The following is a 24,883-nucleotide window of genomic DNA, read 5'->3' as shown; positions in this document are numbered from 1 at the left end:
TTCCTTTAGACTCTTATAGAGGTGAAAAGGTTTGTGGCAAGTTGCTCTTTCATTCGTTGTATTAAAGAAAAGGGAGTATATAATGATATGATGGAGTTAGCCTCATTTTGTGTAGTTCATGTAGTCTAATGTTCTTATTTTCTTCCATAATGTCTTCACATATTTGGAAGTTGTGATCTTACAAAATAATTTTATAGCTGTTATGTTCCAAAGCTTCTCATCTTACCTTCAGCAGTAACTTTATAAGCCTATGTTTCATTGCAAGTCAATGAATCACACATTCCTGTGTGGTGCAGCCCTTTGGAAAACAGGATTTAAGGCACATTGTGCTTCATTTTCTGAGAAACGTTATCCACTAAGCTCAAAAGGCTGGGATCTGATAGGGAAAACAGTCTAAAACTTCAGTGTTCCCATCTTAATTTGGCTCACTGTGGGATGTTAGTATGTGAAAAGGAGGAGGGCATGTTTGACCCTTTTTTTTTAAAATTATTTTTTTTAAAGCAGTTTGGTGGATGCAAGTTGAGGTGTCCTAGGGAGATTTTCAGGGAAGAGTTATTTGTCCAATGAGAAAGAGGCATAGAATACACTGGTTCAGGCCATTATAGCCTGTGCCATTTGAGGGTGAAGGTTGCAGTGTGGGGAAACCCTAATAAATCCTGAGTCGTGTCCAGCGATGAAGAGGAATTAAGAAAAACAAGGCAAGTAACACTGGTGGCTTGTTTCATCCCTTTACTAAGTGCTCCCTCATGGCTTGCCTGAGATGGATCTAAATTTAGAAAACATTAAAACTGAACCTTTCAGAAGGAGACCTCAGGCACACACAGATGTCTGTGGGATGGCCTCCGTGCCACTGCAGCAGCAGGACAGGTTGCAGTTGCTTCTATCTGGCTCTGGAAGGACGCTACAGCTTCCCTTTGTTCTGCCTCCTTTGTTGCATAGGCACAGACAGCAACCACCATTAGCATTAATGATCAAAAGCAATTACTGAGGTGACAGCTTCAGCTTCAATCCTCATTAGCCTTGTGCCCATCAGACCAAATACCTGCAAACACCTCAGTCACCCACAACCCTGGCCGTTTTGCCTTGCTTCTCACTGTGAAAAGTTAAGGTCTTAATGCCAGTGAACGCAAAGGGAAAGGGAGATGAAGGTACTTGCTTTCTGCCGTTACGGTTGCAGTTTGCTATGGCAGCTTACATTCTCAGCTTTCCATGCCACATGAAAGGCACTCAGCCTTACAAAACCACTACTCAGAATTTGGCTGTCGTTTGCAATTTGTGTTATTGTTAGCTCAATGAAATTATTTTCTAAGCTGCCTTCTTTCTCTTTCTTCCTTCTCGCTTTCTTTTTGCCCCCAAATAAATAACTGAAGTGACACAAAATATCCCAAGTCAATACCTTGTTGTATTTTGTCCACTAATCACTTTGTGAAATTGCATGTAAGTTCGTTTTTCAAGTAGCATTTGGTTTCTGGCTGAAGCTGAAGCAAGCTCCTAATAGAAAGGCGGAGGAACATTCTTTACATAGGTGTGTCTTCCTTCATGATGAGTAATTAAATATTTTTGTCCACATGCTTATTCCCCAGTGCTTCTGATTGCTACAGCTGCTTTACCCTATATTAAACAAATGAGCTCACAGGAAGGACTCCCCTGTCTATAGAGGGACCCCTGCATGGTCATGGGATTTTGACTTTTGTTTCATTGTAAGCTTTTAGCAGAGTGCTTGGCAAATCTGTTTCATCCAGCAGCTTTCTGTATTGAGCATTCTGAGAAAGAGCATTATATTTTACCAGAAAGTAACTTTAATATTCATGATCAAAGAACAGCTTGTGTTTACTCAACAATATTGTCTGTTGGTATCCTCTAGTCAAAACTTTCCAGTATTGCTTACAACAGCCTAGTGACACCTCCTTGCCCATTAGGCAACCGAGGACTTTTGTTTAGGTGGAGATTACCAACATTTTTGAGGGCATGTAACCATCTGTTTCTTCTGCTTCTGAGAGGTTGGAGGAGTTGCTCGTGTTAGAGCTGGAGGGAATTTGAAAAACAGCTACTTGAAGCTAATCATGTTTTTTTCAGTGATTAGCAGCATTCCCAGGGGAATTGAACAATTCCCAGAGGAGTAGGAGTTATGGACAAAGCAAACTTGTTCTCCTTATGTTTTGTCTTAATTGAAATAGGGAATGTTTTTAACAAAAACAAGATGTCTATTGTCGCAGAATCACAGGATTATGGCTTTTATTGATGTGGTTTGTTCTAATACTGATATGTATCTTTATTCTTGTTAAGCAAATCCATTACATCTCCCACATATTTTCATTATAAAGCAAGAAATAAGGACTTCATTGCATTTTAGCATGTTTACTGGAGTAGACATGCAGACTTTTAGTAGTTAAACTGATGTTTATATCAGATATAAAGATCAATAGTTTTCATGGTTACTCTATGTTTTAAACAAAATGCTTTAATGGTGTTCTCTTGAAACACAGCCAGCATCTGACTGTGTGCAGATGTAGATGTCTGCTCAGAAGACAGAATCTGGGTGCGGGGGAGTGGGTGAAGTAAGGCTTGGTGGAAAAATTAAGATACGGTGATCTCCTAATCATGAAAGAGAACTCAAGTGATTCCTCTATTACCATTCAAGAAAACTGACAGGGCTACATGAGACAAATCATAAATCTGGCTGTAAACTCAAAATTCAAGTCTTGTGAGGAGTGGCTGAGGGAGCTGGGATTGTTCAGTCTGGAGAAGAGGAGGCTCAAGGGAGACCTCATTGCACTCTACAACCTCCTGAAGGGAGGTTGTGGTGAAGAGGGATTTGTCCTCTTCTCCCAGGCAACGAGCAGGACACGGGGCAATGGCCGCAAGTTGTACCAGAGGAGGTTTAGATTAGACGTAAGGAAGAACTTTTTCTCCCAGAGGGTGGTCAGGCACTGGAATGGCTGCCCAGGGAGGTGGTGGAGTCGCCGTCCCTGGCAGAGTTCAAGAGGCATCTGGACGATGTGCTGTGTGATATGGTGTAGTGCTTGTGGTGGCAATGGTGATGAGGAGATGGTTGGACTGGATGAACTTATAGGTCGTTTCCAACCTTGTGATTCTATGATTCTATAACTGTTCTTGTCCCTGAGCCTGGGGTGTCTCTTGAACAGGGCAAGTGCTGCAAAGTCTTTGGGCTGCGTTGAGTATCTTAACTTTCTAATCATATTGATGGCCTTGGATATACTGACATTTTAGCTAATTTCAGAGATAATTGATGTCAAATACTTGATTTCATTTTTTCTTCTCTTTTGACTTGGTTGCTGTGAGAGAAGGGTAGAGGTGTAGCTTTTGACTTGGTGATCTGAACAGGATGAATGAGAATATGCTTAAGTGAAGTTGAAAAACAAATCAATGTTATAAATTTGGATGGTTTTGAGGAATGATTTTTTTAGTGTTTTTTTAATGCTGTAAACTTTTTTTTTAATGCGGAAAAAAAATCTGGTAATAGGTGGTGAATCTAAGATTAGGCTAAGAATCCAAGGGTTTATGTGAAGGAAATACAAAACTTACTTCAAATTCAGTTAAGTCATAAACACCTGCAATTTTGTGACTGATGTTTGCGCTTGACCAGATTTGATCTGTTCAACATCCATATAGGGACACAATCTGAGGTAACAGAAGCAAGGAGATAGGTGCACTGATAGAAGGCAATTTTTTTTTTTTTTTTCATTGAATCCCTGGATGAGGAAGAGATTTTACTTTTCTTCATTCTGATTTATGTTTGTGTTGTTTTTGTTTTTTTTCAATGTCACGAATCCCACAAAAAGATGAAAGCATAGCTTGAAATAATCTGAAAGCTGAAATGACACAAAACAGGGCAGTGCAAGTGTGGGCTGAAGGCTTTTATGGAATCTGCTATTTGATATTCATTTTAAAGCTTTCTTTCCAACTTGTTTGTATGTAGTGTTTGTCTTTGGTTGTATGTAAGACCCCCTGCTCTGTCTCTTAGATTTTAGTGTGAGCTTCACAGTGAGCTTTAAAATGTCTTCCTGTATGGAATGTGACAGGGTATTCAAAAATCTCAATACAGCAACTTCTTTTTTAGCAAAGCATGCCTCCCTTTTTTATTTTCTGGATCATTTCAGTGGAAATAAAATCATTTGTATTGTATTTCATATGAAGATGATGCACTGACTTCAAGTATAGTAATGGACTCTTTTGTTTTCTTATGCATATTTTTCTGCAGGTTAAAGTGTGTCAGGAGGAAAACCTACCAAACCCCGAAACACTGTTGAGTAGATAGACTTTCAACATGAACCGTGCATTTAGTAGGAAGAAAGGTAAGCCATATCATTTCTGTTGTGTTGGGAACATAAATATCCTGTATACATTCTTGAAGATGTTAAGAATTATACAAGAAAGTACTTAGGAATAATTACATCTGATCAATTAAGTAGAGATGAGCAACCTTTTGTGATGTATAGAGTAAAGTGTTCTTGACAGAAAAAAAACTTTCTGGATTCTAAGGCTTAAGTTTAATTTAATACTATTTTCTTTACTGAGATGTGTGTGCTTATATAAGAATATATACATATACAAATATACACTTATATGTTTGTGGCTTTTTCCTGGGCTCACCAAAGGATGTGCTAGAGAGTTTTAGAACTTCTAAAGACTTAACAGTGACTTCTGCATTTACATTATGTTCCCTGGGTTCCTGGATAAGCTATTTGAGAAAGCCATCCTTTAATATACTCAGAGTATCTCATGCTGCAGAACAGCTCTTAGCTTTAAGAAGCTATTTTGAGTTTGCAGCAATCTGGAACGCACCCTTTCCAAAAGTATAACAAACCACTGAATATTCAGAGTTGTGCTTCTGGCTTGCTTCTTCTCTTTTCGTGGTCTATTTAGGATTAAGCATACTTTTTAAATGAAGTAAAACAAGTGCAGTTGTTACCTTTTTTTTTCTGTCAACATTTTTGTATTTTATTTGTTTAGAATGTAGGAAATCAGTCATGCTACTTTCTTTTTGTTCTCATGTTTTCTTCTGAAGATTCTTAAGTGTGACACACTAAGCCTGAGCCTCTGCTTCAGTAATCAAGTGAACTCTACTGAACTGAGGCAAAAAATTTTGTTTATGTAGCAGGAATTCCTGCTTTTGTATCATTATCAAAGCTGGGAAGAAAAGGAATCTGTCATGCATTAGAGCATCACGAAGAGATAACACCTCTGCATCCTTTCCTGTCTAGTATATTGATTTGCTACAATGAGACAAACTGAGATAAGCAAATCAGAACACCAGAAGATGTCGTTTGATCACAGAGGAGATAAACATTATCCATAAAGGCTACAAAAACCAATTAAAGATCATTTGATACCTCAGAAGAAAGACAAATGCTTAGGAAATAAACTGAAATCCATAACTGATGCTCCTAAGCACTGATGTAACAAACCTATCAAGAGATCTGTACCTATCGGTTACTTGGTAATGCTGCCTAGGTTATGCCAAAGAATTTGAGAGACTGTTCCAATATCTACAAACTGTGGATTTATTTATCATGGGTGGGAAAGAAGCTTAGGGTTGTAATATTTTTTGTTGTTGCAAATGCTTTTTTTTTTTCTAATGATTTATGATAATTAAAACTTAGCATACCACATTTCAGAAACAGACTAATTCTGTTTTATGGGCTACTTATGGGCTATCTGACTAGCATGCAGAGCTCTGAAATAATCTTTCACTAATTCAACTTGCTCTTGTTGGCAAGGGCACATTTAATCAATTCTGAGGTTGTACCCTCTGGTATCTGAGATCGTTAGTTGGGACTGGATTAATTCCTTTCTGTGCTCACCTGCTTGTGTTAAGAAAATTCTTATGAACTTCACCTGAACTATTGGAATTTCGAGAGCATTTTCTTTGTTGGTTAATCAGGTGGGTTTTTACATAGGTTATTCTCTTTACCCCCAACAAGAACAGCACATTTATCATGAAAGGCAGGCGCAGTGAACTGAAATTATTGTGGCTGCTTAATGATGATTCAGAATTTGAGGGAACTGAAGATTTTGACAGTGGCATCCCCTGAGTTTGCTGTTAGTAATGCAACACGCTTACATTCTCATATTCTAAGAAAAAGACAAATTCCAGATGAACAATTGTCAAGATATATGTATGCTTATATATTGCCATTTGACATTCAGAAAAGCTTGGCTATATCAGTGTTTAATGAGATGTAATCTGAAAAACAAATCTGTTCAAGGATGGGCTCAAAGAGGTTTGGCTGTTGAACTATAATGTATTTCCTAATTTCGCTCCCAGGTCTCAGAGTTACAGTGATTTCCGTATCTGAGTTTGATGAGGTTGATGTGGGTTTCTTTTGTTCACAAGAACATGGATATTTTGAAGAGCTATATATGAATGCAGTGACTTTCCCTGGCAGTTCTCTTTAAAACTAAATTAGCCTCCAGCTGTCTGTGCTGGTAGGATTTGTGCTAATTAGAAGTTTGCAGCAGTTTATTATTGTGGAGCAGTTTGAAACAGCTGTTTCAAACATATAGAATTCCTAGCAGAATTTGAATAGGTGTGATACGTTTACAATAGCTAACGATTATCTGAAATGTGTGGAGTTGGTATCGCCCTTAAATCATCTTCATCACAGTCAGTGTATACCCGTCTTTCAGTACAATGCATGTTCAGAACATAGTAGCTCCTTAAATCCTTGAACCGATTATGCTGCTGATTGTGCTGGCTCAGACCTCCCTGTTCTTGCTCAAAAGTTTGGTTCTTGCTTCACTGCCGTTCAAATGGCACAGGTTTCCTTGTCAAGAAGTGCTCTCCTTATTAACAGCAGAGGTCAATAGGTAAAGCAAAAAGAAAAGCACTAAAAACAACCATATTGAAGGCTGGATAGCAGAGTGTGCATTCACAAAAGAGCTGCAAGGAACAAGTTACTAGTAGGAAAAAGATATGAGCTCTTGGTTAATTAACTGATACCATTCTAAGAAAAAAAAAAACCAAGCTTCCCAAAGACACAGAGTGTGACATGACTGTGTATTGAGCATTACAGAACAATGGATTTGTCCTCAATCATAGTAGTGCTCTTCAGAGATCAAGGCAAGGCTGGATGTGGCTTTGGGCAGCCTGGTCAAGTGGTTGGCAACCCTGTCTACAGCAAGGGGATTGATACTAAATGGTCTTGAGGTCCTTTTCAGCCCAGGCCATTCTATGCTTTTATGACCAGACTCTTATCTTTGATATTCCACTACTGAAGTGGAATTTTGCTGTATGTAGGATGTCTGGAGCAAGTACTTAGTGTAAGTTTATTTCTGAAGGCTATTATATGGGTGTGAAATAGCCATTTCCAATGACTGTAGTGTGCTGAGGGCTCTGTTTCTAAAAATGGGCATTACTGTCATTGACCACATGACACGATACAACTTCTAGCTTGAATATGTGATGTTTATATTTCAGTTGAAATTTTTTTGTAGTTGACTGATGGCTGTTTTAGTTAAAATCCTAACTGATGTAATAAAATTTAAAATTGAATATAAATCAAGCTTTCATCTTTCACCCTAATGATGACAATGAGAAATACAAGAAAATGAGAAGCATGAACAAATTCAGCTTGTTTCAGGGAGTTCTTACCCAGGCAACTATGAATAAATTGAAGTTGCAATATCTGTTCTGATCAGTTTGCTCATATAACATGTAACATTTCATAATTTATGAAATAACATTGAGAAAAAAGTTGATTTCTGGTATAAAGCTGATACCACCACCTGCTGAACTCTCATGTTTCAATATGGGAAAAATAGCCTTTGCTTCCATACCTGTTCCAAGTAAAAGAGCTGACCTTCATGCTGACGTCATCGGAAGTTGGTTGGACTACTAATAGCATATATCAGGGAGAAAACTTTCTATTTTAGAAATATGGTAAGACTTAGTAACTGTACAAAAACATAAATTATGCATTCCATTCCTTGGCCTATAATCAAAAGAGGTTTTATAGATTATTAACAGTCTCTTTCCTTTTCTTAGTTAAAGAAAAAAAAAGCAGACAAAAACATCAAATCAAGAACAGTGTATTGTATGTTCATGTTGCATTGTTAATATAACCATGCTTGTGAAAATATATATCAATCTGTCAGCAGTATCAGGAGCTTTCTTTTGGATTTGATCTGGTTTTGGGTCATTATCTCTGTCAATCTTTTATTTTGTCATTTAACGTCTCGTGTAGTAGTAGCACAGTTGCTTTCAAATAATGCAACATGGAAAGTGACAGACTGAAGTCAGTTCTATCCTTTAAGTATTCATCTTCGTGATTTCAGTCTTCTACGTAGGCAGTTTAGGAGTAATTCTTTGTAACCTCATGTAATTATTTGTAAGTGACCTTTGTAACAGCTGTTTTGTTCAACTTTGGAATTTTTCTTCCACTATTAGTGTATTGTTATCTGAACTGAATTATTATATTGGTCTTAATTTACATGGTAGTGTGTACATGAAATCTGTATACACAACCAAAAACATGAGTTATGTTGTGGGTTTTGTTGTTGCTGTTGGAAGGGGTTTGTGTGTGTGTGTGTGTGTGTGTGTGTGTTGTTCTTCACATTTCTCTCCTTTTTGGTGAGTGGAGGGAACATCTCCCAAATAAGCCCAGAACACTTGTCTGGTTCTGTGGATTTTCGTTCAGTCATTAGTTCAAGAAATGTTGTATCTATGAAACGGAAATGAGCTAGCGTTGTTTGTGTTCTGCCACATTGGATATGAGAAAGAGGCACAATTGAGTGTGGGAGAGCTGTAATTCAGACTTTCTGGGATAAAAATATTGCAACTCTGAGTTTCTCAAAATATTGCTAAGTATGTAGCTCCCTGTATCCACATCTGCTAGATTTAGCCTAGAATTATGGTGTGTGAAATCCAAACAAGATTACCTCGTTTGTGGAGGACAACAAATGACAGCTGAGTGTGATTCATTCTTACACCACAGTGATCCTATTTCATCTTAGAGTAAATGTCAGTCTTAGTTTACACGAAGTTCAGTTCCAACGCTGTTGTTGGGTGCAGGAATCTGAATTTGCTAATGGTGGGTTTCTTTGGCTTATGAAGGTTGGTGATTGCTGCCAGGTTATCAGCTCATGAGATGTAGATGGCACCCATAATATTAAAGGGAATGTATTGAAGCAATTGCTTATCAGGAATTGTAAGTTTCAGCAATATCCTTTCAGTGCAGTGTCTTTTTATGAGTCTTGTCTATGAAAATGCAGACAGTTGCATTTAATTGTCAGGGTTCATATAGGATGCTCTTTTACAAGAGTGGACTGTCTCTAATGTGACCTTTATCTGTACTGTAGACTTATGCTACATTCCAGAGAGACATGTATTTTGGCTTGTCTTTCTTTATTGAATGAGTAGACAACAAGTGTTAAAAAGTGTTAAGTATAGCTCTAAAGCAAATATATTCTTTAAGAGAATTGATTTCATATCAATGGCTTAAATAAATTAAGTATTGCATGCTGCAATTCAACGTTAACAGTAGAGATTAAAATATACTTCAGCGAATACTCACATACTCCAAAGATGTTCATGTAGTGGCTATCTTCTTCGTGGTCTACAGATATTCTGAATACAGAGCAAACAAAAAAAAAAAGAACACAGCATCACCAGAAAACAGCTGCTGCTTGATAAAAATTTTTAATAAGAATTTCTACTAGAGCAAAGCTTAGAAGGATGCATTTTTTTTTATCAAATGTGTTGTTTCACCCTCATTTATTATCTTAACACCAAAAATTGCTCATCTTAATAGCTTTGAAATACCTACACAAATATATTTTGTGCTTTTGAGATAATGCTTTGTGGGTTTTGAAATACAGTATTGTGCAAAAACAATATTCAATAATGTTTTTTAGCTCATTAACTGCATATGGTCATGTTTGTTTATTTTTCATTTTATTTTATGTTACTGGTCTTGTTAAGCTACTGAGGTTCCCTTTAAAGTATGCTAACAATGAAAGTTGCTGATTTGCTATGACAATTTTGGAAGGACCAAGTCTTCCATTCATGTGACAAGGAAGTGTGTTTTTATTCTGGAGCATGTGTGTGCATGCATGCTTTTGTATGCAAAGATATATTTGTTCACTTGCCCTGGGGAGCTGAGAAAAATGTTCCTCATCACAAAAATAAAGCAAATAACATCACCTCTGAATTTTAAAGGTGGAGTGAATGGATTTAACTGACCTGAATTGTTCTGGAATGAATTGGCTGTAGTGTGTAGTATTTTTAGAGGATATACAACTGCAAATCAAAAGTACATATTGGAAACTTTATAAGGGTTCATGTTGAGTCTGCACAGATAAGCTTATTTTCTTTTGAGACTTCATGCAGCATGCTTTTTCTCTTTGGCCTTGCATAATAGTTTGCTCTCTCGGATGAAAATAGTGTGGCAGCTCCTCCATCATGTCTAAATCTTAAGATTTCATTAGCTATGAGTGAATTTATTTTCCTCAGCTCACTCTTAACATGAGAATAGGAGGTCAGGATTGTAATTTCCCATTGCCTCTTCTACCTACGTTATTTTCAGGAGGTCGTAGCAGAAATCTGTTGCCTGCTTACAGAATATTCAAGGCATCTCAAAGAACAGGTCTATGAATGTTTACAAGGATACTTTCCAAAATAAGTTATTTTTCCTCTTGCAAATCCTGAAGAGCTCCTTTCAGTACATAAACACATTCCTTAACTGTACAGCACAAATTCTGTCTCTAAAACAGAACAGCATTGGAAGAGACCTAAGCCTTCTGGTTTCCACCCTATTAAAATTTATGCAGCCTCATTTAGCAGTGTTCAATGTTTTATACAGCAGTTAGTCAAGGGTATGCTTTGAGATCTACAAGCAAATAAATCCTGGATGCAGAATTGTTTTTAGTGAGTAATCTAGAGTTGTTGGTGAAGTGTACTGTTTAGGTTGTAAGCTTGGGGAAGTTACTCTAAATACAGTTCATGAGTTGCACACACACCCTGTTATTTAGCAGGATGAATGTCTAATTAAAGACAAGAGGCATTATTTTTTGTGTGCACATAAAGCTCAAGATGCAATTTTGCAGCTTCAGCGTGACAAGTTTTGAAAATGAGTCATTGAGAGGTCAGCCAATGCTTTTTGTAAATAACTTAAACTTCTCAAGTTAGAGCATCTACTGCATTGTTTCCTTTCAGTAATTTTTTTAAAATCAAGGTTGATGCATTCCTGCATTTATCTACAGTCACACAGGGAAATTTTACAGCACTCTAAAAAGCAGAAGCTGGAGGCTTGATTTGAATATACTCCATAGTGAAAGCTTTTGAAAAATGTGGTCGCTTGCAATGGATTATACTATGCTAGTCTCTTTCACCTTCAACTCAAATCTTTCAGCAGAGTTCTGTTGCAAATCTTTCACTGGCAACACGAAGGTATAGGTTAAAGTTCTGTTTTGTTTGCTGCTGTGATTTAAGAACTTGTCACAAGTCCTTAATATCAGTGAATAAGGAATGCAAAAGCAATGGCTTGCTAATCAGTGATTAGTTGTACCTATATCTTCTATTAATCTGTCTTTGCTCTTGTCAAAACTGTCCTAGATGCTAACATCGATGTCTTAAAATATGTAGTGTATAATGAGGAGGTCATGCAGTGAGTGTTACTGTTTGAGGAAGTGCAAATAGTAGATTTTTTTCACTTTGGAACCATGCTAGCATGCATTGCTATGATATCATTTCACTATTTTAGTAATCAGCTATTTAAAATGATTCATAAGGTTCTAAAAATTAAAACAGGAGGACATTGAGAGGCTAAACATTCTGCAAAGCTCCTTCTGTTTTTGGCAGATATGGCTTCAGTGTCTTGTCAAAGAATAGTGATGTCTCCAAAGAATGTTTTTTTTGAAAAGCAAAGAAAAAAAAAAACAAAGCCAAGAAAAACAAGCTAATTATTTTGTAATTATGTATATTGAGTGTCATTTGCCTTTACATATTTGGGACAGAATTTGACTTATTTCTGTTTAATCATATTACCCTGATCGTAATTTTAATAAGTTCTACTTGAATATATAGATTGTTTCCCATCATTTCTCTGCAAGTTGAGGTGAATGCCCTAGCTGAATTACTGGTTGCAGGTGGACTTGTTTGCAGTGTTTAAATACTGCATTCATATCATAACTCTGGTAACAGGTATCTTACAGTTCAGTGTTTGTTAGCTGTCTGTGTGGATTTCAGAAGTGGTTTGGCAAGCTGACAATTGTATATTGCTGTTCATAGTACTGTATATTATACTGTGAAGATTTTCTTCATCGATACAAAGATAGATACCATAGATTATATGAAAAATACAGATACATATTTGTTCCTTGAATCGGTGCTGCATAGATGTAGCAATGATCTTGTGGGATTTCCTTTTCTTTGGGAGACTGCAGGAGACAAATTTTGTTAAAGATCTTTTTCTTCATAGCAAGGTTTATAAAACAGAAAGAAAAGACAGTTTCAATACTTCTCTTCTGTTACTCAGTATCCACTGATGTCAAAGAGATTTTGACTCGGTCAAGAATGAAGGCTTTAGGTTCTACTTTCTAGATGGGATTGTGTTTTCATTGGGGTACTAAAAATATGTTTGAACCAGAATCTTTCTCTGTTTGTTGCGTTAACTTGAATGGCCACTTGAGCTCATGTTTGATAAATATATGGAAGCTGAGTTAAGCGGAGCCATGTGTAGAATCCATGATGAGTATGGGATTTAGAGAAGCTTAACTAAACTAGCACTACTAAGCATTGTTTTGCAGTTTAATATAATAGGAGAGTTCACTTATCTTCCTACAAAATCCATTCTACAATACTTCAGCATTTAGTAATGCATGCAGAAATCTATATCTCCGAGAGCAGTTTCTTGGCACTGTTGCTTCTTACCTTTTTGCTAGATAAATGGTGAGTTGTGTTGTTATTTAACCTAATGTTCTTCTCTAAGTGCAGCACAGTTCACCCAGATACTTTATGAAGTCTTTGGGTCTATTGACTTCAGTGTGGGATTTGTCTGCGTGTTTCCCTTCTGTTCTCTTAACGGCTCCAAGGTCACAAAGTGCCTTTTTCCTCTAGACAAGCTTGTACTCCGCATGGATTCAGATTGTGAAGTCTTCTCCCCTTCATGGTAGAAAGGGACTGGTGTGATTCAGCTGGGCTAGAAAGGAATGAATTGCCGATGCAATTACATCTATCAAATGATTCATTTTCCAAATGTTAGTTTTAGGCAGCTTTCCCGCTGGCAGAAGGCAAAGCCCAAGAAACTCTTACAGCAATCAAACACTCTTAAAGTCTAGGTCGGGTGCTGTCCTGCTGCTACAGGACATCCATCTCCACAAGTCTGCTGCACAGCAAGCACGTAATATAATTGAGAAGTACTCGTGTATGGGCATGCAGGGTTACTGGCTCTCTTTAAGCAGCGCTGTGGCTTACTCTGAGTTGCATTGTGAACAGCGTATGTTCTTCCCATCTTCCCAGTGGTACTGTGTTAGTCACAACAACCACATACTCAGCATTTTGCCTCCTAGCATCTCTCATGATTCATTCGAGTTAAATTCTGCTTATGCTTTAATGCTTTTTGGATGGCCCTAAGTCATAATTCTCAAAAAGAAAATGCACAAATTAGGTGATTATGTCAACTTCAATGTAATTGTTGTGCAATGTAGGTCGATAGCTTCAGACAAAGTCTGGAACAGATGTGGTTTTCACCAGGTGAAATAATTGTAGTTTTCACTTTCTAACTCAGTTGCGTACAATGCGTGCCTGTGTCAGTTTTTGTTTTGTCTAGGTTTTGGTTCTTTTTTTTTTAGAACTTGCTGTTTTATTTATCTGTTAAATGTCTAGAAAGCTTGCTTCTATGTAATTAATAAAATCATAATGTGAGCAGTACTTTTCAATTCATTGCAGGGCCTCCTATTATGTTTATTGCTTCAAAATGAATAAGTACGAAAACATGGTGAACCATTTTAAATTAATTTTAATAGTGAAGAATCACATCAACAGCAACCACACTGAAATCAGCTGTTTAAAAGAATACTGGTTTTCTTTTTTTGTAGTTTTCTGGTCAGTTGGTTGCAAAATGCCTGAAATTTGTTCTTTGGAAGGGCTATGAGAAATAAAACTTAGTAGTATTTCAAACAAATGCTGAAAAAGAGAGGTATAAGTCCAAAATCAGAGCTTACAGCTCAAAGAGAAATGCTGTTAACAAACCTCTGTAACATCTGCTCTCTTATATTTTTTTTCTATCACTGTGAATTTTGCCTCGCATTGATTCTGTTTGATGTCAAGAGATCTTTCAAAAATGCCACTAGCCTGTGACTGTTGCCTGCCCTTAGGAAATGGGCTTCCAGCATCTATAGATACGTACTGCCTGGGTCACACTGTCTGCGTATCCGCATGTGGATGTTGGAAACACTACTTGCTGGCTTGTTTTAATTAATGCCATGAATCTCATAAAATCCAGGTAGCTTTTTGGTACCCAGCAAAGTTAACGATTTCCTTTTGAACGAGGAGAGCCTTCCTGTATTGCTTTGCTTAAATAAGCATGCCCATAGTACTGAAAATTTCCCAACAGCATTATCCCTTGCTGCAGACCTTACAGTACACAGGTGGACAACTTGACAGAAATGCTTCAGGAAAAGTTTTGTGCCTAGTGATAATAATGGAAAGATTACCAGCAGCTTAATTGAGACTAGCATTTCCAGCTTGGCTTCTAAACTAAATCATGCCATTTTTTGGGTTTGAACTTGTCTTTCATGGGATAGAAACAAGGGAGGAGAAAACGATTTTATTTTTTTTTAAGAGCTGTTTTGCCAGTACACGTTTGGTCAGTTTAGTCTTTTGAAGCCACAGCATTATTGCTTGCTTGTTCTTGTAGACTGTAGTGACTGTGTGGTTGGCTTTTGTTCTTTGAGAGATTCAGTATCTTATTTTGGAGCATATTTTGCTAGATTTTTCTTGACAAATTCATATGTATGCCAGTATGCTGATGAAGGTAGTGAACAGCTGATGTGGAAGAAAGGGGTAAGTAAATAAAACATTGGCATTAGCTGTGTGAATGCATATTTGAGAGCTTAACTTTTCACTGGGCAGGTCTCCACTCTGCTCTGGTAAGCTGTATGGGGCAGAGAGCGCCTGGGGCTTCTGGTGAAGGCTTATCTGTAGCCTGCTTCCTGACTCTCAGCCCTGCACAGCCCTGGCTCACGGAGCTCGTGGTCAGCTTTTGGCTGTTAGGCGATGTTCTCATGTTCCTTTTTCACACCAACTTCGTTCCTTTTTCACTTGTGGATGATGTCAGCTTTTGGTCCTGTAATCGAAATGGACATCAGGCTTCAGTTCTTTGAACGTTCTGGAAATCAGCAGGTACTTGGTCTGCACAGCAGTTGCAAGGCACGCTTGAAAGGAATTGGAGTTGCTGCAGCGTGTAGCCATACTTCTACATGCCTCTGAGCAGAGAAATCCTGCTTCCTTAATTAAGAAGTGATAATATCACTCTTCAGTAACGCATCTGAACCCACTTATCTACAAGGAGATTGGCTTAAAGATAAAAAATATCCTTCAGCTTTGCAATTTTGATCCCACGACTGTGGTGAATATCTTGCTTAACAGACTTTTTGCTTCCTTATATCCGAACGATTTTCAGTTGTTTTAGTGTCAATTCATGTCACAACTTTTGCTCCGAATCAGTTTGAAGTGGACTGGTTTTACTGTTCTTATGCGTAGCTAATAAAGAAGTAATTGCCTTAACTCCGGCTCCTGTTAAGGCACTGAGAATTGTTTGTGAATGTTCAAGGGGAAAGTTTTGATTTAAGCTGTTAACCTGTTACTTAATAAAGTTCCAGATCTGTGACTTGAATTCATTCTAATTAAAACAAGAGTTGTGTCATGTCAGAAATACTACCCAATATCAAATGTATGGGATATAAAATACTACTCAGTGATACAGATTCTCTCTTGTAGTTGGTGATACACTTCATTATTTTAGAATTTGCCCGTTTTTCCTTAGTTTGGGGAAAAAATATTTCTACATTTTTGATAAAAACATTGTATTTCTAATGTTAATATTCTATCGTAAATTATTAGAATATTCTAAACTGGAAGCAAAATGTATTTGCTAACAATGAAGTCATGATGTCAACATATTATATGTGCAGTGGGAGAAATAAGACAGCAGCACAGTTCTGTGATGTGAAAATCATCGAAAGAAAAATAAACTATTATTTAGGGCATATAATGAAAAATTCTAACCTTCTGAATCAGTTACTACAAGCTGACTTATTCTGTTTTCTTATAGTAAGATTAAGGTTTCATTTCTATTTTCACTGTGATACATTTTTCAGAAATAATATCCTTAGTCCCTTTAACGTGTTGGTTATTTGTCAAACCCCAACAAAATGTCATTAGAAGTGCAAGATGTGGTTAGTGCTTTAAATAAAAGGATGCAGGGTATATTGATGTTGAGAAGCAGGAGCAGCAAACTTCCTTAGAGCAACAAATTGAAGGGGAGGAGTTGGAATGCTGATGGTGGATAAAGTCAGTTAAATGAGGAATGTACCCAAGAGAAGTAATGAGGTATCTTTCATGTAAATGGGAAGCTGAAAAAAAATACAGTGTTTGCATCTAGCCCCAGTAACAACTTCAGACAGATGCATATATGAGCATAATTGGTATAGTTGATGCTTTTCACATAGGTATTATTATGGGTTAATTAACAATTGAATAACCTATTCAGTGCTTCTTTTATTTTGCTTTTCTGTAGACAAAACATGGATGCACACTCCTGAAGCCTTATCAAAGCATTATATTCCCTATAATGCAAAGGTAAGAATACACGAAGTTATTTTCTCTTCTTACCTTTAAAACACAGTGCATTCTATCTTGCTTTTCATTTAAAAACTGCAGAGACATGGAATAGCCAAATAGCAAGGAAAAACTTAGTAAGTAAAAGTCTATTTTGCAGATGATATTGCTCTTTTTCTTAAATAATAGATGATTCTGCTTCTGTCTTAATGTTTGAGTTTGTAGAAAGCAAACTAGTGTTTCTCTTCTGCTTGAACCTCTGTTTCCTTTTAGTGGATGCCAAATGGATGGAAATTCTGACTGCAAAGGAATTTAATATCAAACTGCTTTCTTTACACTGTGTAAAAATTAAAATTAATAGCACAAGATTTTTTTGAACAATAGCGAAGACGCTGAGTAACAATCCTATCTGCTGGATGCATTGAAGTGTCAAATGCTTTCAGAATATGGTAGAATAATAATGTGATTTTTGCGCGGTAAAATCACAAGTCTTATTCTAATGTTCTTTTATATCAGCTACACTGAAGTTCTGTAATGGTATTTTAATTAGCCTAATGACATTTGTTCACAGGAAATGCATTTTTCCAAAATAATTTTAAAATGTGGTTTGCCAAAAGGAGATAGGAATATATGCTGTCCTTTATAAGAAGGGCAAAGTGAGTTAGTACTTGTTATTTTACTGGGAATATATTGCAGTAGGATTGCACCATGATGTGTACTGGATAAAGTTCTCTATTATCAATTATCCTGTAATTGTTTGGTGTTTTAAAATAATTTTTTTAACATAAAATGGAGAACCACTTCACAGAGCAGAACCTGGTTTCCTATAGTGGTATTCCCCACTGTTGTTTATGCAATTTTTTTTTTTTTTCTGGCGTACCATTATCACCCAGTGAGCAAACATCCATAGTGGAAAGCTGAATCTCATTCTGGTAGTTGCCAGGTGAACATGTTTTTATTCTGTGTGCTCTCGACCTGAGTTTTTGACCAAAGAGTGTATTACCAGATGTATCACCATTTAGCTGGATTGCCTTGCCAGATAGCTTGGCTTTTATGTTACACTTTTTGAGAGCAAGGAATACATGCCAGGGGTAGTGGACCATCTGTTTTAAGAGCAAGTTGAAACTACAAATTGTACTAATGCACTGGAGAAGTTGCTTCATTTGTGGTCTTCTTTTATTATGAAGAGTTCTCTCTCCCCTTCCTTGTCTTGTTCCCATTCTTAATAGAATATGTTATAAATAGGAGTCATTACAAGTATGCAGAAGAAAAAATTAGAATAAAGATGATAGTGATGGAGTGATGCTAACTGTAGAAAGCAGTGTCAGTAACTGTCCTGGCAGAGGAAAAGGAATGGGAAATTGCCTTTCAAATGAAGTCCACTGTATCTAGGTTAATAAGGGCCCCGATGTCTTCTGGGATGTTTGGAACTCATGGGGAGTCCGGTGCTGTTGCTTCTGAGTTCTGTTAGAGCTCTCCACAAGCATCCTAATGTACTACGTGGTATTTTTTTTAAAGGTGACTTGATCAGTTTGTTTTAAATGAGGTTTACTCTTCAGTTCTCAAGCACAGGTGTGTTTTTTTGTCAAATTTTGCAGTATCTTTTTGCTTAAGAGAAGTCAATGGTTATATTAATATATCATTTGAGTTCTGTAATGATTTTTTTTAACTAGTATGTTCACCTGATTGCATACCGTGAAACTAGATCATGAAATAATGATTAAAAACTCAGGCAGCATCTATAAAGCAAAATGGAGGACACACGATAGGTTTTTCTTTGTTTTGTTTTTACGAATGTTGGTTGCTATGTTTTCCTGTCCAATTCTATAACACTGTGTCCAGACAGCTTTTTTATTTATTGGGTAGAAATGACAGTGCTTTTCCATCTGATTTCTTTCAAAAGGTAATTATGTGAGTGAAGAATAATAATGATGACAAGTTCAGAAAATCAAATTTAGTTGATGAAAAGCAATACTGGAGGTGTTCTTTTTTCCGTGGGCAAGAGAGCTTTGTTCTGCTGCGTAGGTTCTTGAATACAAATTACATAGGAGGAAAAATCGTGTTTTCTGTTCTTTATTAGATACAAAAAGCTTACACAAATCTTCTGAGATTATCAGAAAACAATACTAAGAAAGAAAAATCTAGAAAAGGTCCGGTTTTGTTTCTTAACTTGATTCCTTACACGTTCTCCTAAGAATTAGTGAAATCTTGTTGATAAAAGTGCGGTCCATGTGTTAACTGCTGACTTAAGAAGAACAATTCTAATCAAGGCAATTGAATGTGAAAAACCACTTGCAATACTACAGAATTGTTCTCTTCTGTACAAATTGGAGAAGTTTCCAGGGTTGTCTCTTCTGCAGATAAAATCCAGGATGCACAGGTTTCGTAAGAAACGCCCTTAAACAGGAAATGAGTTCTGAATCTTGCTGTTTTTCTGAGCATACCCATTTCTCGTGGCATTTGTTACTCAGAAATGTCCTGCTTTCCACGGTGGTTTGTATTCAGTAGGAATTAATGAGGGATTTGGAGTGTTAATTTCATTAAGGGTGTGTGAATGGCTTACGTATTAGTATGGAGGTGTAATGTGGGCCTACTGAAGTGACAATTGTGCAATCCGTTGCTTTGTGAGCTCCTGTTGTTTATAAATATAACGCTTTGAAAATGTATTGGTTACACAGCTTTTTTTATCTTGCTAAAAATTCATTTATGATCTTGGTAGTAATAGCCCCATTGTAAAATATGGAAGCATAAGTCTCGCTTAGGTGCAACAACACAGGAGTTTTCACCTAATAGAAGCTATTTGTTACCAGGGCATGCAATTATATAACTCAAACTGAAATCTCAATTTTTTTTCAGTAATGCTCCTAAATAAGAACAGATGTTTGCATTATTTTCTGTACTGTGGAGGGGAAAAAAAAAAAAGCTCTTCTGCCCTGTTAATTCTCTTTTCTTTTGGCCAGTTTTTTTTTTTTTTTTTGTCTATAATAAATTGTGATCAAAGTGAACCTGATGCAACCTTAAAAAAAAAAAAAAATATATATATATATATATATGGACTGACAGTTCACATAACTGATATTGCCCTGAAGGATGTGTTTCTGCTAAGCCACTGCTCTAAACAGCAAGAATTTTACTGTATCTCGCTGCAGTAAATTACATATGTTCTTCTAAGATTCCCCTTACGGTCACTTGGCTGTTTTTCGGTTTGCATCAAATTTCTACATGCACATCTATCCATTTTGTGGATTAGACGTTCTGCTTTGCAAGTCTAGTGTTTATGCTGGCTTCCAGCAGCCTACAGAGCCAGTAGCTTTGACATTACAAGACCTGGAAAGCTGCTATTTTGTGTAGCAATACGGCATGTTAAACCCTTTGGAGTTTATTTTAACAAGAGATAAGATGGCTTCCTAGTATCTAGGCTTCTGTTCTCTTAGTGCTTACTTCAGGGCTTATTTTACAACATCACATGTTGTTATGAATGTGACATTGGTATGGCTGATCTTCCCTTGTAGGAGCATCTGGAAAATTAGTATATCTGTCTAGCCTGTTGAAAAAGTAAGACCTGTTGCTAATTAACCAAACCTAAGTGGATTTGAGATCTCATGACCACTGCAGACCTCTCTCCAAATGTGTAGACATCCCTTTATGTAAGCAATGTACCTTTGTTCTGGTGTGTGCCCCTTAGGTGGAGCCCCTCTGTGCATCGGTGCTGTAATAAAGAGTGCCTGCTTCTTTCTGTTATATCAGCTTTAAGGAGTGTTATTTGAGCTGGGGTTTGTCTGATGTCAGATATACAAATGATTCCAGCTGAAGTTGAAGTCTGAGTCTTAGAAGATTTGAAGAGATTTTAAGAGCAAAATTTTGTTCCAAAAAAGACAGGTAACCTCGCTTTGTTTTCTTGTCGGCTTTTATGGCAGTTAATTGTGAACTGATGTGCAGTTCAAAAATGATCTTTCAATTGCTGAATATGTATTTGGGATCAATACTGCCACTATACCATAGTGCATTGGTTGCAAACACCCTATCTGGCAGTACCTACTACTATTGTTGCTTATTGCAGTACAGCAAACAGAACGTGATACCTAGTTAGTAATTTCTCAAACTTTTTCATTAACCATTCAGAAATAGCAGATAATATTTTTCCGGAGAAAGAATTCTAAGTGAAAAGTACATTCTTCTTCAAGTGTGCTGCTGTGCAGTAAAGTACCAGGCAGGGCTCTTGGTGTTCTGGCTTTGAATATCTGTATCGTTTTGTACTCTGTTATCAAAAGCATATTGTCATGACATAAACTGCTCTCCTACTACCAAGTGATGGAGCTGTACCAGCAAATTCTCCTTTTTCTCCTCAGCAAGCACACTGCAGAATGATGCTGTGTGAGTAAAAATAATTATGAAAGAATATCAAAGAAGTCTACTTAAATTTATATGGTGAAATTAGATCTAGTAAAATACTCCATACAGAACAGAAAAGTGTTGCAAATTAGAAACTAATGAAATATAAGAGGGCATTATAGGAAGTGATTTATTTTTCCTGCATTAAATTTGTTATAATTAATAAGTGAATTTAAATTAACTTTCACTAGTCTCAAAATGCCTTGGATATAATCATAATAAATGTGTTTAACCACAAGAATAATGAGTATTATGAAAATATTCAAATGAAATATGAAAACAGCAAATGATTGTTCTATAAATAAATGTGAATTTGAATTACTTAGTTATTTCTGATACGTTGCAGTCATTGAACTTAGGGCTTATTATTCCATGGCTGGAATAAACATGTAAATAAAGCATCTGAAGACTGAAGGGGATACTTTCAGAAGACTTCTCTGCCTTTGGAAAAGGAATCTGTTCCATTTTACTTACAAGTTTACAGTCTTGAGAGAATGGTAGGAGATAAACATGCTATATCCACAAATACTCTACAGAAGGGATGACTGTGAGGCAGGAGGGTTGTATGTAAATCTGTTGTTGCATGTGAGGGTTGTATGTGATTCTGTGCAACTTCCAGCAGCAAAAAGCATCATCTCTTCTAGGTATCTTCACAAGGGGAGTTGCCTGTAAGTATCGAGCACTGAATGATAGAGGGCTTTTGGAATTCTGTGGTATGCCTTGCCTGAGATTACACTGCCAGTTTGTAAAGGGACAAGTATTACATCTGCATCTCTTGAACCTCAGTCTAGTCTTTGGAGTGCAGAACCAGACCTTACCTCCTGTCAGTACTGTATTGCTGTACTGTAATGGAAGTTGAATGATATTTGTAGACAGTTGTAGACCTCTGTCTGCATATGAATGCACAAAGGTTCAAAGCTGGATGAAGAATGCATGCTGTGAACGCTTGAGTAGCTCTCAGTGCCCAGCATGTGTAAGCATCTCGAGGCCATCTGCAGGAATTAGTGGCCATATGCCTTATGGTGTCTATGTTTATCTGCACCTAGGTGTTTGTGTTTTGCATCCACTTCTACTTGTCAGGGAGCTTTGAAAAATGTGACCTTTATAATTAGGATACCAATATCTTGTATAATTAAGTACAGATTGAGGGATTTATAAAAAAAATTAGAAGAGCAGCTCTGCGATTTTGACATGTCTATGGCCTCTTTCCAGGTGTCTGTCCCCTTTAGTTACATGTGAAATACCCAGCTACACAGCCTCAGACTCTGCAGATCACTCTTCTCTAGAAGGTCTTGCTTCTAGGGAGGACTGAAGTTTGTAAGTTTATGAGCAATTTCATTTTTTCTTTTTTAAGGTCAGTTTCTGCATGTAGCTTTCAGAAGGAGCTTTAGGTTTTATTGAAGCTCCCAGTGCCGTGCTTAAATGAAGTATCTCTCTTAAAGCATATAGATGAGAGAGATCAAAAGAGATTTTGATCCAAGAAGTTAAAATTTGCCAAGCTGGTGAACGCTTGTTGGAGCTGAGAGGATGAGAAGTGTTTTTAATGTTGCAGTAAAATTATAGTGCTAATGTTGTGGTGTAACAAATGAATAGGAAGATGAATATATATTTGTACAGAAAGCAGTGGCAGGATTCATAAAAGCGCTTTACGTAACTTGTGATTTACAAATACTTCAGCTGATTTTATGCCAAAGTGAACTAAAGTCAGTATAGGAGCCTTATACACTTTTTGGTTGTGACCTTTCAGGTCTGTTATGTTAACGGCTAGACTGTACAGTAATAGGGCTGCTACCCTAGAAAGCAGCCTATGTGCAGCACCCACCCTACAGCCAGACCTGATGGGGCAGTTCCATCTGACTTCTCAGGAACAAGGAAAAACTGAAATTCCTACAGCTGCTTAAAGTAATGTGTAATTTATTTTCTCAGATAAAATATTCAGTAGATTTTAATTGGAGTGAGGTCTATTCTTCAGAGCTCTCATCTCTTATCAGGTTCAGCTTATAATCTCTCAGTCACTTAAATTGTCTAAGCATTGTATGACTTCAGTTTTAAGTAGGGAACAGATTTCCAATGCAAATAAGACATGGAAGCTATAGTTTCACGGCAAGAAAGTAAAAAGCAGATCATAGCAATTAATAATAGTATATCCAACATAGGAACTGAGAGGTGTTTTAGGACCCTTTCTCACTAATGTATTGTACTCGTGGTTTTCTATAGTGAAGCAATCCAAAATCAAGTAACGTACCACAGTTTTGGAGTTGTTTTCTGGAGAGTTGGGAGCAGATTTACTTTATATGCCGTATATTGCCTAAGGCTTATGCTGTTTTAGCACTTCAGCTGCTTAGTTACAGTCTTGTCCTTTCCCTCTGACTTTGCAAGCAGTCTAAGCTTCAATGGTCTTGTCAGAAAAACAGTATTTTTGGGAAAAGAAAAAATTAAGTCACAGCTTTAGATACGTTCTCGTAGGAGGTCCAAAGATCACTTATTTGGTACTGTAGATAAGTTAAAAACTATAATCTGGATCAAAAATATGAAGCTGCAAGAGATTTAGTGCATTTTGGATGCTGGAGCACAATTCTAGAAAGATTGAATGCCTTTTTCTTTAAATATTACAGAGTCGCCTTTAGCTACAGTTACTTTTGTGTTCGGATTTGCTTTGGCATTGGAATGTATGAATTGGGTTGGAAGGGACCTCTGGAGATCATTCACATGATTCCTGCCTGGAGAAAATCAGTGGGGCACTACAGAGCTTTACACAGCTGAGCTTTAAATTCCTGCGGGGCTGGAGATGTGCAACCTCTGGGCAACCTGTACTACTTAATCGTAGTCACTGTCAAATTTGTTTCATTCGTTTCTAGTTGTAATTTCTTTTGTTGCAGCTTGTGGCTCTTCATCTTACACAAGAGTGCACGCATACCAGCCCTGCCAAGTTGAGGTTGAACAAGCACTGCCTTCTTAGCTTTTCACTGTATTCTTACTCATTTTCATAACTGTCTTGTTACGCCTAGATGCAATGTATGTTTTGTTTTCTTAAATAATGGCTTATTATTGCTTTATTTCATCTTGAGGTGCAGAGCTGCTGAAGCATGGAACACCCAGGGTTTGTATGATTACAAAGGGCAGTTAATATATGGGAAGCTTTTATCTGGCTCGAGGATTTTTATATCCTTTTACTGGTTTAATCTCCTAGATACGTTGTTTATTTTGAGTAAGTTGGAAAATTTGAAGCAGGAGGTGACATAGAATTGATTTATTTAGTGCAGTCTGCAGTTACAAAGACTTGTGCTGATGGTATGATTAACAGCACAGTGGTTGTCAATGCTGTAGTATTTGAGGACTGCTTTTCTAGGTATGTTAGATCATACAATCCTAGAACGGTTTAGGCTGGAGGGGACCTTAAAGATAAGGTAGATCCAACCCTGCTGCCATGGTTAGGATTGCCAACCACTAGATCAGGCTTCCCAGGACCCCATCTCCAGAGATGTGGCAAGGAAATGTGTTCCATCTCCTCACCACCCTGCGGGTAAAAAAAATTCTTCCTGAGATATAACTTAAATCTCCACTCTTTTTATTTAGAGCCATTCCCCCTTATCATATCACTATCAGACTACGTAAAAAGTGTGCCTCCCTTCTGCCTGTAAACTCCTTGCAAGTATTGGAAGGCCATGAGATCGCCTCAGAGTCTTTTCT

The 24,883-nt window shown here is 37.1% G+C and overlaps 1 protein-coding gene across 6 annotated transcripts in view; it reads left to right on the top strand.

Moving 5' to 3' along the window:
- GULP1 (GULP PTB domain containing engulfment adaptor 1) overlaps positions 1 to 24,883 on the top strand; it is a 147,073-nt gene that overhangs the window by 64,261 nt on the left and 57,929 nt on the right. For all 6 annotated transcript variants that reach the window (XM_042874840.1, XM_042874839.1, XM_042874834.1 and 3 more), the window contains 2 exons: positions 4,223 to 4,316; positions 16,761 to 16,822. In XM_042874840.1, coding sequence (XP_042730774.1) covers positions 4,289 to 4,316; positions 16,761 to 16,822 — 90 coding nt within the window. In that variant the 5' untranslated portion in view covers positions 4,223 to 4,288. The remainder of the gene's footprint in view (positions 1 to 4,222; positions 4,317 to 16,760; positions 16,823 to 24,883) is intronic.

The sequence above is a fragment of the Lagopus leucura genome, unplaced genomic scaffold (assembly GCF_019238085.1).
Source record: "Lagopus leucura isolate 7727_CA_CO unplaced genomic scaffold, USGS_WTPT01 Super-Scaffold_100012, whole genome shotgun sequence".
Taxonomy (NCBI): Eukaryota; Metazoa; Chordata; class Aves; order Galliformes; family Phasianidae; genus Lagopus; species Lagopus leucura.
This window is presented reverse-complemented; position numbering and strand designations above follow the sequence as displayed.